Source organism: Diabrotica virgifera, chromosome 5 (genome assembly GCF_917563875.1).
Source record: "Diabrotica virgifera virgifera chromosome 5, PGI_DIABVI_V3a".
Classification (NCBI taxonomy): domain Eukaryota; kingdom Metazoa; phylum Arthropoda; class Insecta; order Coleoptera; family Chrysomelidae; genus Diabrotica; species Diabrotica virgifera.
In genome coordinates, this window is record NC_065447.1 from 80,894,809 (window position 1) to 80,909,844 (window position 15,036).

General features: G+C 33.6%; 1 protein-coding gene across 1 annotated transcript; it reads left to right on the forward strand.

The window, feature by feature from the left end:
- Window positions 1–4,519: 4,519 nt before the first annotated feature.
- Window positions 4,520–13,727, forward strand: LOC126884252 (facilitated trehalose transporter Tret1-like). The gene is made up of 2 exons (XM_050650185.1): window positions 4,520–4,793; window positions 12,351–13,727. Exons 1-2 carry the CDS (start codon window positions 4,742–4,744, stop codon window positions 13,673–13,675), a joined length of 1,377 nt encoding a protein of 458 aa, XP_050506142.1. The 5' UTR covers window positions 4,520–4,741; the 3' UTR covers window positions 13,676–13,727.
- Window positions 13,728–15,036: the final 1,309 nt, after the last annotated feature.

The window sequence follows — 15,036 nt, forward strand, 5'->3', positions numbered from 1 at the left end:
TGTTTTAATCTCAAACAAGGATACTGGATATGAAACTCAAGTGTATAGAAAACCAACACACACCAACAGATATCTCAATTACAAATCAAATCACAACATCAACGTTAAAAAGGGAATAATTAAATCCTTATATGGTAGAGCCAAAATTACTTGTTCTAACGAAAATTCATTTTTAGAAGAAAAACATTTGTTAACATCTGTTTTATTAAAAAATGATTATCCTTTATCGTTTATAAATAAGGAATTGTCAAGATTGGATCGAATGGAACAGAACAACGTAGAACGGGATCCTATAACATTTACAAGAAATAATACGAGGAAAATATCAATACCATATATAAAAGGACTATCCGAGAAACTTAAAAAAATAAGAAATAAATTCAACATTTCATCAACATTCAAAACAACAAACACATTGAGATCTATTCTATCTAAAACTAAACCTAAGAATGAACAAGAAAGGAAAAAGAATTGTATTTATAAAATACCTTGTGAATGCGAACAGTTTTATTTAGGTGAAACATCAAGACCATATTAGACGTTAGAATAAGTGAACATCAATCTTATATTAAAAATAGAGAATTTGATAGATCTCAAATATGTCAACATGCATGGGATAATGAACATAGAGTTCAGTGGAGAGATTCAAGTATAGTCCTAAAAGAAACAGATAGTAAAAAGAGAAAAATCAAAGAAGCGGCTCTAATTATGCTAAATGAAAACAATTGTGTCGCAAATTCCTCGGTAGAATGCAGTAGGATGTGGTTACCCATACTAAAAGAGGAGGTTAATATAAAGAAAATACCATGATTAGTAAGTCATTAACATATCGAGTTAGTACATATTTTATATTTTAGTATTATTTATATAATATCTATGTATTATTAATATTATCTATAATTTAAAATAGCATATATACATTAAAGTCAGAATTTGGTATTAGTTTTGAGAGTAAACTAAATGTAAGCCCAAATACTTACGATGTCGTGATTTACTATTAGTCCTGTCGCCAGTAGGGGTACAACGGCCTCCTTAATTCAGATGGACTTACCCAAGTTTTTTTTATGTATTTTGACCCGTAGAACACGAATTTTTTGGGTAACAGTCGATCCAGATGTCGATAAGATTGTTATAAACAAAGAACTTGAGGAATCACATAACAGCGATTTTTCGCAAAACAAAACATTTTTTTGTATTTTTTGGGTCATTCTAAGCAAAAAATGTTTTTGCAAGTTTTTTCGTAGGATGCATAGTTTTCGACATAAACGCGGTGAAACATTCAAAAAATCGAAAAATTGCAATTTTTGAATCCGAATAACTTTTGATTGAAAAATAAAATAGCAATTCTGCTTATCGCATTTGAAAGCTCAAGTCAAATTATATCGGTTTTGATTATTTGCATTTCTAAAAATTAATTTTTTTATTGTTAAACAAAGCTCTAAACACATAGTGATTGAATGATGTTTTCAATGCATTTCTAATTTGAAATCGAACGAGTAGGCGCGCATACAGAATTTCTACGTATATTACGTACATTAAAACGCATGCATTGGGCACGGGAAACACTATGTGTTTATAGCTTTGTTTAACAAATAAAAACCTAATTTTTAGCAATGCAAATAATCAAAACCGATGGAATTTGACTTGAACTTTCAAATGCAGTAAGCAGAATTGCTATTTTATTTTTTAATCAAAAGTTATTCCGGTTCAAAAATTGCACTTTTTTGATTTTTTGAAAGTTCAACCGCGTTTATCTCGAAAACTATACATCCTACGAAAAAAGTTGTAGAACCATTTTTTGCTTAGAATGGCCCAAAGAATACAAAAACATGTTTTGGTTTGCGAAAAATTGCTGTTATGTGATTCCTCAAGTTCTTTGTTTATAACAATCTTATCGACATCCGGATCGACTGTTACCCAAAAAATTCGTATTCTACGTGTCAAAATACATAAAAAAACTTGGGTAAGTCCATCTGAATTAAGGAGGCCGTTGTACCCCCCCTGGCGACAGGACTATATGGAATCTCTAGCCCGAGAATTTTACTGCCATCGTTGCATTTGGTTGTCTTTTTAAAGACAGATTACATGCTATGATTTTTTTGTGACGGATATTCTTGAGTTGGGATTGATTTCATGTAATCGAATGAACTATCTTTTAGTAAAGTCGTCCCAGGAACGCAACTCATCAATATTGGCGATATCATTTTAAACTCTTCTACTTTAAAATGCCTGAATTGCCGGTATAAATGAGTCAGATTAAATAAATTATTAGAAGAATTTTTTACTAAGCAACAACATTTTTGTTTATTTAGTATTATTTTGTATTTTGACAACGACATCCGACTCGGGCGTCGAAACGTTAATAAAAACATTTTTTTGGTATAATTGTGGCTTATTTCCCATCGAAAATACTTAAATATACCTTGTCCTCGCTACAGGGCAGGGTGTCTCAAACTTGACGTAAGAAAAACATATATTTTCTTTCACCTGGTATAAGTTCAAAAAAAAGTTTAAGTAAACCTTTACCCAACTGTGTACATACCAAAGAAAAATCTAAAATAATAAAAAAAAAACAGTAGCGGAATCCGTTAACTTGTTCATGAAAAAATTAACTGGGAAAATGAGCATAATTTTAGGATATGTATAAATTTTGAAAGAACTATATCAATGGGAAAGTCCCAGTAGCTGGCTGTATACCATAACTAAAAATTTTACAGAACAAGTAAAAACTTCTTTGTATAATGGTATAACTGACACAACTATACACAATTCATCATCCCATTCTACACAACACAAATTAGCAGCCTACCATAGCATGATACATAGACTGACAGAAATTCCTCTGACAAAAAATAACTTCGAGACAGAACTAAATATCATTAGACAAATAGCAGTAAACAATGGCTATAACGAACAAACAGTTAACAACATTTTAAACCAAAAACTCCATAAGAAAGCCTTGAAATTAGTGTATCCACCACCACAGAAAGAACCCAGTACCTTCTGCTCTCTCACATATACTGGCAAAATAACAACAAAAATAGCCAGATACATAAAAAAGAAAGGAATAACACCAGCTTTCAGAACTAACAACAACTTAAGCAAACATATTAAAAACAATAAAAGCCGAAAGAGAAAGCAACTACAGAGTGGTGTGTACAAACTAACTTGTGGTGACTGTCCGAAAACTTACATCGGTCAAACTGGCAAAACTTTTGACAAACGGATAGCAGAACACAAAAGGGCTTTCAACAATAGAAAAACAGACACTTCTACATACGCACTTCACCTTCTAGATCATAATCATTCTTTCAATGAAGAGTTTCGAATTCTACATATTCAAAATAAAGGCCTTAAGCTATCACTTTTAGAATCAATGGAAATTAATAAATTGAAAAATACAGATATAATTCTGAATGACCAACTCGAGACAAACAGCTCCCCACTCCTCAACCTCTTCAGTTAAAGACTTAAAAAGGCAAACACATTGTAAAATATATCACTTGAGAAAGGCACTTTGCCGAAACAGCTGTAGTAATAACATAGTTGTAATAAATTTTGTGGAAGTATAGAAAACAAACGTTTTTCAGTGTTTTATTGTGAGATAAAATGAACTTCCATCAAGTAACGGTCGAATCCATCAATTGTATAAAAAGTTTATTGAAAAACTATTAAAAAGTCATCCAAAATGATTCGCAAAACGTTTTCGACCTAGATCAGATCATCTTCAGTGCCTAGAACGAAGTATTTCCACGCCAATGTAACAAAAACAAGATAACTTCTGTTGGAGTGAAAGTAAAGAGAATGATAAACTCCAACAGAAGTAGAAAAAGAAAAGAGCTTAATTTAAGCTATTGGAACAAAAATGGGAATTGAAAGAAACTGGCTTCTCATTGGAGAGGCTGAAGTAAGAAAAATACTGATAATAAGCTGAAGTATTTGTATGGGGGGATAATGATAAGATGATGAAGTTGAGGAAAGGGGAATTAAATGGGATAGAAGTAGAAGTATGAAGAGACAGAGGCAAACTGAATAGAGTTGGCTAGCAAGAGATGCAAGAGGACAACTTGACACTCAAGGATGGATACGGCTCGTTTGCATGCCTGTCGAAGAACAGTAGCTCAAAGTAGATATTGATGACTAGAAATGACATTAATTCTAACGTGGAAATACTTCGTTCTAGGCACTGAAGATGATCTGATCTAGATCGAAAACGTTTTGCGAATCATTTTGGATGACTTTTTAATAGTTTTTCAATAAGCTTTTTATACCACTATGCAAAGAAGTTTTTACTTGTTCTCTATGATTTTTGAAACTATGTTTACTTAGAGCTTATTCCCAAAATTTCCTCAAAATTTATGCAGTAGGATAGAATTCGGAGGTAATATCCTATTTTCGCTTTCATTGACTGGAGTAAATTTATAAAGGTGCAAATTAAATATAATTTTTAAAACTTTCAAATAAGATTCGCGCCTCGTCACAAAGATAATTATTTATAGTATTTTGTTTAAATCTGAAAAATTGTTATATCGTATTTAAAACTCACGTAAATGTCTATTATAAGTCATGTTCTTTGCATCATATTTAAGTGATATAAAATATGGGTGTACTGATATATTTATCACATTTAATAGATTTATGAACAACAAAATGGTTTTAGTACATGCTAAAAATATTGCTATCTGTTAAAGGGCACGTTGAGGTGTTCTGTAATTTTTTGTGAGTGTGTTTTTGCCCAAAGATGAGGGCTGTATATTGCAAAAATCTTTTTCAATACCTATCAGCGTTTTCGGGTGAGTTACAAGTAAAATATTTAGTAATAATGTATACTTTTATTTGTCTAAGTACTCTTTATATCCCTATCTAAAAATCTTAAATTCACTGCTGAGCATCTCTAAGTTTTTTCCACTTCTCTCCATATTTTTTGTCATAGCTGTTAATGAAAAGGAAAACTTTCCTTTGGAAACTTTCCACATTGGAGTATCAGACTTCAATATATACCTGCTTTAGTTTACCAAATGCTGCTTAAATCAGACATATCTAAAACTTATATAACCAGCTAAAAAAGCGTAGGTACTATCAAAATCGCCTGGGAAGCTCTAAAAGTGTTGCAAAAGAAACTTCGTCCATAATAAACGATCTTAAAAATAAAAATCACACAGCTCAAATATTTTCCCTTTCAGACCATGAAAGTCTAAATGACTACTTTGTTAATGTGCGGACAAAAATATAACATCAACTATTTTGCAACAACAAGGTCCCATTTCCTATCTTTCTAGTTCAAGAAATGTCTCGAATTCATTTTTTATAAGACCAGTTGATAAATCTGAACTGATCCAAACAATAAATAGTATCAAAAACAAATCTTCCTGTAGTACCTGCTGATGGACTATCCATATAAATGATCTCAAATCTCACAGAAAATGTGTTGGAAGTCCTCATCTCACTAATTAATGATTGTTTTGAGAAAGAAAAAATTCCAGAATATCTAAAGACAGCCATCATTATTCATCTTTATAAAAGTGGTGAAAAATCGAATGCCTGCAACTATTTACACACCTATTGCCTTACTACCGGTACTCTCCAAAATTGTTGAGAGACTCATAAAAGCCCGATTTGTGTCTTTTCTCGTTGAAAAAATTTTATCACAAAATCAGTTCGGCTTTTTAAATAATAAATGCATCACTGATGCCATGTTTTTTGTACTACATGAGGTTTACCAAGAACTGAACAATATTCTACACACTGCCCTTGTTTTTTGTAACTATGCCAAAGCATTTGACTGTGTAAATCACGCAATTTTGATTAAAAAAACTAAATTTCTACGAAATTAGAGGTATTTCTTTGAATTGGTTCCAATCTTACTTTGATAATAGGAAATAACTGGTTAGAGCAAATTATAGATTCTAGTCTCAAAACATTATATGTGGAGTACTGCAAGGTTTAGTATTAGTATTGGGTCCTCTACTTTTTCTCGTCTTTATTAATGACATCACTGGTTTAGAAATCGATGGGAAAATTTTTCTCTTTGTTGATGATATCAGTATCACCTGGAGCCACTCAAATATTGCAACCCTTCATGCTACTATAACTGCTGATCTACTTACAGAAAAAATCTGGTCTGACTCTTATTAACTCTCTTTTAACGTAGATAAAACAGTAGCATTATCATATAAAGCAGCTGTTCAACCCTTACCTCATAATAACAACCAGATCAGTACTGCTGATTCTGTAAAATTTCTTGGTGTTTTCATAGACAGTAATCTTAAATAGGCCCTTCATATATCGATTTGTAAAGTAAGAAACTAGCCTAAGCTTGCTAAGCAATAAGATCTGTTTCGAAGAAAATCAATTTAGCATATTACAAAATAACATACTTTTCTTTGTTCGAGTCTCATCTACGATATGGTCTTCTTTCGAGATTCTGGTATAGCTGCCCAATCCGATGTTATTTTTAAATTACAAAAGAGAGCAATAATATATCTGTTTGCCTTAGCTATTACCATAGCTTCTGCAATGTGTAAAAGTACATTGCAGAAGCTACTTCAAATATCACGCGATTTTAACACTTCGTTCTTTATATATTTTATAAACTGTTTGCTTAATTTGTAAACACCTACATGTCTTTCCAGCAAGACCTAATCATGACAATTCCACCAGAAATTCTACCATTGACGCCTATTTACTACTGAGTTAGTAAAGGGATCTATATTAGGTTTGTTCTAGCATCAGTTTCAAACTGTTTGAAACCATCAGCGAATAGTGGACCAGCGCGAGTAGAGGGGATAGCACTGGTGACTATTATGTTCTCTCACTGACCAACTATTTGCTGACGGTTTCTGACTAGTTTGACTGTTTGCTAGAACAAACCTATTATATTCTACAAAAAACGATGCCTACAACCACCCCCTCTACAATTTAAACCTACAGCATCTTTCTCAAGTTCTGTAAAATCACAAAAGGCTATATGTCTTCTTCTTCTTCTTATACTTGTTGTAGATCTGTCGATCTGTTAATTTCGACGTTGAAGTATTTCTTGAGAGGTAGACTGCCAGCTATCTCTCCATCTTAGTGGTCTCCCCGGTGAAGCTTGTCAGCTGGTTTTCATTTTAGCGCAATTCTTGGTAGTGTGTACTCCTCCATTCTTTTTACAGGACTGAACTATTCGCTTCATCTTTGCCTACCCCATCTTACTACAACTTGCACGCCACATTCTTCCCTGTTGATGTTGTTTCGTATTCTATCCCTTCTTGTCTTCCCTGCTATTGCTCTTTGTGCCTTCATTTCGGCTGTTTGTAGCATGCTTTGGTTTTATTGGTACCATAGGTCATAATAGATCTGATGCAAGTTATATAAATCCTAACTTTGCCCATTATTCTCATTTATGGGTTTTTCTAGTACACATCTCTCAAACATAAGGACATGATTGCGGCCTTGTTTATTTGTCCTCTTAGGTCTCTGGCTGGGTCATGGTAATCTAACCTATCTATCTGAAAGACCATAATATTCAGTGCAATAGTTTCTTAAAGAATAACTAAGAAATTACAGGACTCATAGGTACTGGGTGTCTCAATAAGAAATGCTCTCGGCCATATCTCAGGAACCGGTTATAGTACAGCTTTGAGAAAAAATATTTAGAACAAAAGTTGCCTCGGGAAAAGCCTGGAAGTTATTTTCATAATTGTGGGTTCACCGCTAGAGGGCGTAATTGAATATAAAAAATTAAACAATCAAAATTATACAAAATTTGCCAAATGAAAGGGCACTGGAAATCTAGTCATCATATTCTTCATAAAATTCTGCGCATATTTGATTTCACAAGTTTAAGTCTACCTTTGCAAATAAGAGGTGGGGGTGAGTGGGAACCTTGTTATGAAAAAATGGCTGTAAGTCCGGTTCTGCTAAATCGCATTTTGCAAACTTGGTCTTGTTGAAAACAGCTCTTTTTCATAAATTTCAGAGTTATAATTTAGAAACAGTCTATTAAGTAATATGCCAGCTAGGAGGCGATATTTAATTATTTTCCAAAATCTAGTATTCTTTGGAAAACATTAAATACAAGTAAGCATTTTTATTCATGTATTACAAAATTAAAATAAATTAGCAACAGAATAGCGAAAACCGCATGTCGACACCTTTTTTCTGTCTCGAGATATCTTAAGAAACGTGTAAATTTTAAACGTAACCGTTACTGTCACCGGTAAACGGAAAGGTGGTGTGCTGTGGAAAAAACAAAGAAACATTTTCCAGGTCTCAACGTATATAATTAATTAAAACAACAATTAGACAAACAACAATATAAAATATAACAAAGAAATAAAAACAACTACTTAGTGACGACTTAAATGTTCAAATTATTGCCCATCATTTTTAATTCGAGCATTTACTGTTTGAAGAGTAGATTGAACAGCAGTCTTAATTTCTGCTCTCGAAATGCTTTGAATGGGGTTTCGTATTCTCTGGATCATTTTTTCTCCAGTAGGCCTAGCTGCAAAAACCGTCCCCATAGGTACCTAAATAAAAGTGAAATACCAAACCGTCCCCACACCAAACAGTTAAATCTGGTGATAGTCAGATAACTGGACCCTTTTTTTTTCGATAATGCTATTATTGCTGAACGGTATCTAATTTTTTTAAGGAATGAATTGCCTCTTCTTCTAGAAGATGTACCGCTAGCAGTTCGTAGTTCCATGTTGTTTCAGCACGATGGTTGTCCCGCGCATTTTTCCAGAGTAGTAAGAGATTTTTTAGATGAGTCATTCGCTGATAGATGGATAGGACGTGGAAGCATATTTGTAGGCTAGTGAGAACACCAGATTTAACTGTTTTAGACTTTTATTTATTGGGGCGGATTAAAGACCTTGCTTTTGCCGCTAGGCCCACTACACGAGAAAACATGTTTTATAGAGTAGGCAACGCCATGCAAGACCTTGCGATAGCAGAAATTGAAACTGCTGTTCAATACTCTTAAAGAGTAAATACTTGCATCGAAAATTATGGGCCAATTTGAACATTTAAGTCGTCACTACGTAGTTGTTTTTATTTCTTTGTTATATTTTATAGTGTTGTTTGTCCTATTATTGTTTTAATTCATACACGTTGACATCTAAAAAATGATTCTTTGTTTTTTCCACAGCATACTACCTTTCCTTAACTTCGTTTACCGGTGACAGTAATAGTTTGTTAAGATATCTCGGGCTATAAAAAAGATATCGACATGCGGTTTTCGCTATTCTGTTGCTAATTTGATCTAATTTTGTAACAAAGGATTAAAAATGCATGCTTGTATTTAATATTTTCCAAAGAAACCTAGATTTCTGAAAATAATTAAATAACGCCTCCTAGCTGGCATATTACTTAATAGGCTGTTTCGAAATTATAACTCTTACATTGACAAACAAGAATGTGTGTGTACTTTGTACGCACGTAAGAAGTTATATTTCTACTACATATTATGTGATTTTTAAGACTATACCAAAAATTTAAAAAAATAAAAGAATAAAACGCACACAAACACATTGAAAAATGCCACAAAGAAAAAATGATTTCTGGACGATAATAATTGTTGGCAAAAATTTTAAATACGCATTTGCTGAAAAAAAAAATTATATAACAAATATACTTACAATCATAATATGCATAAAAAAATAAAAAAATAAAACTTGCATCGGGAATTGAACCCTTGAATTTCGTGCCGCTTTGACTCGTAATCGAAGCGTAGACTCACTCGTCCAATCGCACATTATTTATCATGTGGAAAAATACGGTAACTGAACGTTTTACTGTTTGACACTTGTTTTGAAAATTATGTAGTTTAAATTTTGTGGAAGAAAATATAAAAATATAACAAAACAGTAAGAAAACAATATATTAGATGAAGATTGGTAGAACTTTTGTTGGTAATCAAATTAAGTATGTAAATCAAAGCATTACATACCTACTAGATAAATAAATCTACGCCAAAAAATCATAATTTAAAAATAAAAATCGAACCTAATTTGGGATTTCTCTCTAAAATCCGTATTCTTGAGAAAATAAATGTATGTATTTCAACCTAATCCAAATGTATAATTACAATATGATTATAATAAAAACTAGGTACTTACCAAATTAGAATGAGTTTTCCTTGTCCAAAATAGTCCAAAAGTCCAAAAATATAGGTATATGAAAACTATTTAAAAAGGCAGTATAACTATTAACTAACTTTTGTTGGTTGTTTCTTTTCACACAAATTTTAAAACGCAACAACCATAAATAATCTAACTACAGCTGTGCCACAGCCACCATATTGAATAATTTTTGACATGTCATTTGAACATCCAATCAGAACAAAGTTATAATGCGCATGCGCCCGGTCGCTAGGTTTTCCCATATAAAAATCTACCCTCTATCGCCGGTAAAGAAGTATAACTTCAAAAAGCTGTTTTCAACAAGACCAAGTTTGCAAAATTCGATTTAGCAAAACCGGACTTAAACCCATTTTTTCATAACAAGTTTCCCACTCACCCCCACCTCTTATTTACTTGCAAAGGTGGACTTAAACTTTTGTAATCAAATATGCGCAGAATTTTATGAGGAATACGATGAACGGATTTTCAGTGCCCTTTTGTTAGGCAAATTTTGTAAAATTTTGATTTTTTAATTTTTGATATTCAATTACGCCCTCTAGCCGTGAACCTACAATTAAAAAATAATTTCCAGGCTTTTCCCGAGGCAACTTTTGTTATAAATATTTTTTTCTAAAAGTTGTACTATAAACGGTTCCTGAGATATGGCCGAGAGCCTTTCTAATTGGGACACCCGGTACAAGTAGTAAGTATTTTTATAGCAGCTGTAACTTTTGTCTATAAAATTGTACAATTTTCATTAGGTTGTTCTAGCATCAGTTTCAAACGGTTTGAAACCATCAGAGAATAGTGGACCAGTGCGAGTAGAGAGGATAGCACTGGTGACTGTATTATGTTCTCTCACTGACCAACTGTTTGCTGACGGTTTCTGACTAGTTTGACTGTTTGCTAGAACAAACCTGAATGACGCTAAAGCATATTTTTTCTATTCTAGGCTATTGAATCTCATGTGTTTGATTGTCTTCGTTGATGCTTATCAACGCTTGGCAAAACAGCTGTAATGACATTAATTTGTAATATATTTCGTAGAAGTATAGGAAACAAAAGTTTTCAGTGTTTCATTGTTCCTCTTCTTCTTTTAATAGGACTATGTCCTGTTTCTTCTGTTACAGTCTCTGCTACGATCCGGAACTCCAGCTCTCGTACCATCGTTTTTTGGGTCCTCCTATGTCTTGAGCTTTTGTGTCTTCGCCCATTTCGCCATACGTTCAGCGTCCATCCGATCTACTTGGTCTCTCCACATGCGTCGTCGTGCTCTTGTCCACCTCACGACATCTTGAACGCCTAGCTCTCTCAATGTGTCTTCGTTTCGTATTCTATCTCTGAGTGTGATACCTCTTATGGATCTTAGGGTTTTCATCTCTGTTGTTCCCATTATTTGTTTGGTCTTTGTTGTCTCGGCCCTTGTCTTAGCTACGTATGTCAGTACGGGTCTAACACATGTCTTATAAATGCGGACTTTGCTTTCGGTGCTCATATATTTATTCCACCATATTATATCCCTCAGAAAACCAGATATTCTTACTGCTTTTGTTGTCTGCTGTTTTGTTTCTTGCCACAGATGCTTGTCGCTAGATATTTCCACAACCAAGTATCTACAATCCATTACCTGTTCGATTATATGGTCGTCCACTACTAACTTACATCTAATTGGGTTCTTGGATATTACCATCCATTGCGTATTTTCTGTTGATAGTGTCAGGTTATACTTTTCGGCGGTAATTTTAAATTTTTTTAGTAAGCGTTGTAAGTCATCTTCGTTTTCGGCTATTAAGATTGCATCATCTGCGTAGTAAAGTAGGTATTCTCATTGTTCGGTTTCCCATTTTGTATCCCTGATTCATTTTGTTAACTGCTTTTCTATATCTATAACTTCATCCATTATTAAATTAAATAGGCATGGACTGAGGCTATCCCCTTGTATGATGCCGATATTGATTTTGATTTCTTCCGTGGGCCCGTGTGTGGTTTTTATTCGTGTTTTGTTGGATCTATTGAGCTCTTTGATTATGTTTCTATATTTCTAACTTATGTTTTTCTTTGCAAGGATAATGAGCACGGCCTTCAATCATACTCTGTCGAATGCCTGTTTCAGATCTACAAAACATGTGAACATGGGCTTGTCGAATTCTATTGATTTCTCAACTGTTTTATTGTTAGATAAAATGAATTTCCACCAAATAACGGTCGAATCCATTAATAAATAAAATTTTTTCATTTTAGGTTCCTTTAATCTAATTAGTTATGGTGCGGTCACCGCATGGACGTCGCCGTTCCTATCTTATCTTACCTCAGAATCCTCAACAATACCCGTTACCGACGAACAGGGATCATGGATAGCTATATGCAGTGCAATGGGTTGCCCATTCGGCGCAATTTTGGGCAGTTACTTAGGAGACGCTGTAGGTAGAAAAAAATCCGTTCTGATGGCAGCTCCAATAGCGTTCTTTGGAAATATTTGGCTAGCTTTTGCAAATGATGTTTGGATGCTATTTGCTATAAGATTTATTATCGGAGTGGCAGATGGATTTAGTTTTACTGTATTTCCGGTGTATATCGGAGAAATATCTTCCCCAGAAATCAGAGGATTCTTGTCCTCACTTCCAACTTTAATGTTTCTCTTTGGTATTTTATTTATCAATATTATTGGCTCTATTTGGAGTATTGTTACCTGTGCTATAATAGCATCAATTATTCCCCTACTACACTTCATTACCTTTTTATTTATGCCTGAATCGCCATACTGGTATGTTAAAGTTAAACGATACGATGACGCAGAAAAATCTTTGCAGATTTTCCGAGGAGAAAAAGATGTTCAAAAACAATTATTGATTATAAAAGAGACTATAAGGGACGAGGAAGAAAGAGGTAAACCTAAAGTTACTGATTTGATTACAATTCCAAGTAACAGACGTGCGACTATTATTACTTTTCTAATAGTCTTACAAAACAAAGCTACTGCTAAAAGTCCTTTATTGTTTTTCACCAAAACCATATTTGAAAAAACTGGAAGTGATATTAGTCCGACAGTCTCTACAATATCATACTCTGCAGTTGAAATGTTAATAGCTGCCCTAACATGTTATTTCATTCTTGACAGATTCGGTAAAAGAATCTTGTGTATAATCTCTGTCACTGGGTGTATTGTATCCCTTTTAGCTATAGGCGTTTATTTCCAACTAGATGATACTGCAAATGAATTGCTTGCTTACTTAAATTGGTTGCCTTTAACGGCTCTAATCTGTTTTAATATTTTTTATAATGTCGGGATATCCTTTGCTCCATTTTGTTTCGCGTGTGAGTTATTTCCCACAGGAGTGAGAGCCTATGCCCTTACGATGACTGAGCTATCTATGTCTATTTGTACTGTAATATCAGGAAAAGCATTTCATTGGCTACAAAGTTATTACGGTTCATTTGCTATTCCGTTTTTCACGTTTTCGGCTTTATGTTTACTTGTTTTCATCTTTGTCATTAAGCTTACTCCGGAAACTAAAGGAAAGTCCTTGGAAGAAATTCAGCTATTTTTGAAAGCTAAAACAAAATAGAATGCAATGTAACTTTGTATTTTTATATTGACAATATATTTATTTGTTAGTATTCTTAGTACATATTTTCAATTCCTCGTTTAGACGGATGTTTACAATCAAAAAATTTAAAATAGAAGAGGCATGTCGTTGAAAAATTGTACGAGAATATTGAATAGTACAATATCGTCAAACTTATAAAGGGTAGCTCTGTGATATAGACACCAGACTCAGTAAAACACAAGTTTAATTTAAATAAAAATAAATTCGAAATAAGTAAATAACAGAGTAGGTAGGTAATATTAACTTCTATGTAATATGTACAATAAAAATAAAATACCAATCCTGGCATGGGCGCCCATACCCATAAGCCGTGGGCCGTGGCCTTGGCCCCCCTAGCTTTTCGGGTGCTTTGAACTATATATGGTTATCCAAAGTATACAAAATATAATGTGCAACATCTTCACGTCTGCCCCCCACCCCTAAAAATTTTTATATGGGCGCCCGTGAATCCTGCTGAATGAATTGTATTACTCTGTACGTACTTAAGCACAATGGAGAAAGAATAATCACTAAGTACTTAGTCTGGGTTATTGATGGCCGAATAGTCGAATAGATTACTACTCGATCCGGCAAGGATCGGGAAGCTACCAATCAATATTTGGTCGCCGGAATGACGGTTTGGCCTTAGATCAATACTCTAAGACTCGGAAACTCTTTCTAGATCAATACTATAGCCTGAACTTTCTAGAGTGGTTGGCTTTTGGCCAATAATCAAGTGTAATATAATTAGGACACTCTATATAAAATATGTTTTAAGTTTTAGATAACTTTATCAAAATATAATAATGGTATTAACCCGAGACGAAGACACTGACATTTGACCCTGAATTGGAAACGTAATTTATTAATGTTATGTTGGGAATAAATGCAGTGTAAGTGAATTTAGTATTGGGTTATTGTTAGATATTTGAGTTGTAGAAATGTATTGGTATAGGTAATGTGATGTTATTGTAAACAACTTTTGGTTGAATCACCGTTTGTTCGATTTAAATATAATGTTAGCTGAGCAACTGAGTTTTAATTGATTTGGACCAGAAAGGCCACATACTTATTTGTGACACAAGTACCCGGTGGTATTCTTAGTCTGTTCAGTACTCTGGTAGAACTCGATTCTCTATCAATATTTACACGGTTTTATACCTTTACCGTATTTCATCTCCAACGCACATTGAATGGAAGTGGTAGGTGTCGGTGAGAGTGCCTGGTTATAAAATTTTCAGATTGCCTGGTTATAGAGCGGTGGTAAGCTGGCAGCGAGAGCTGAAGATGCTATTACATCCCCTTCTCTGTGGAAAAAACGTAGCAAATATTTTTTTATG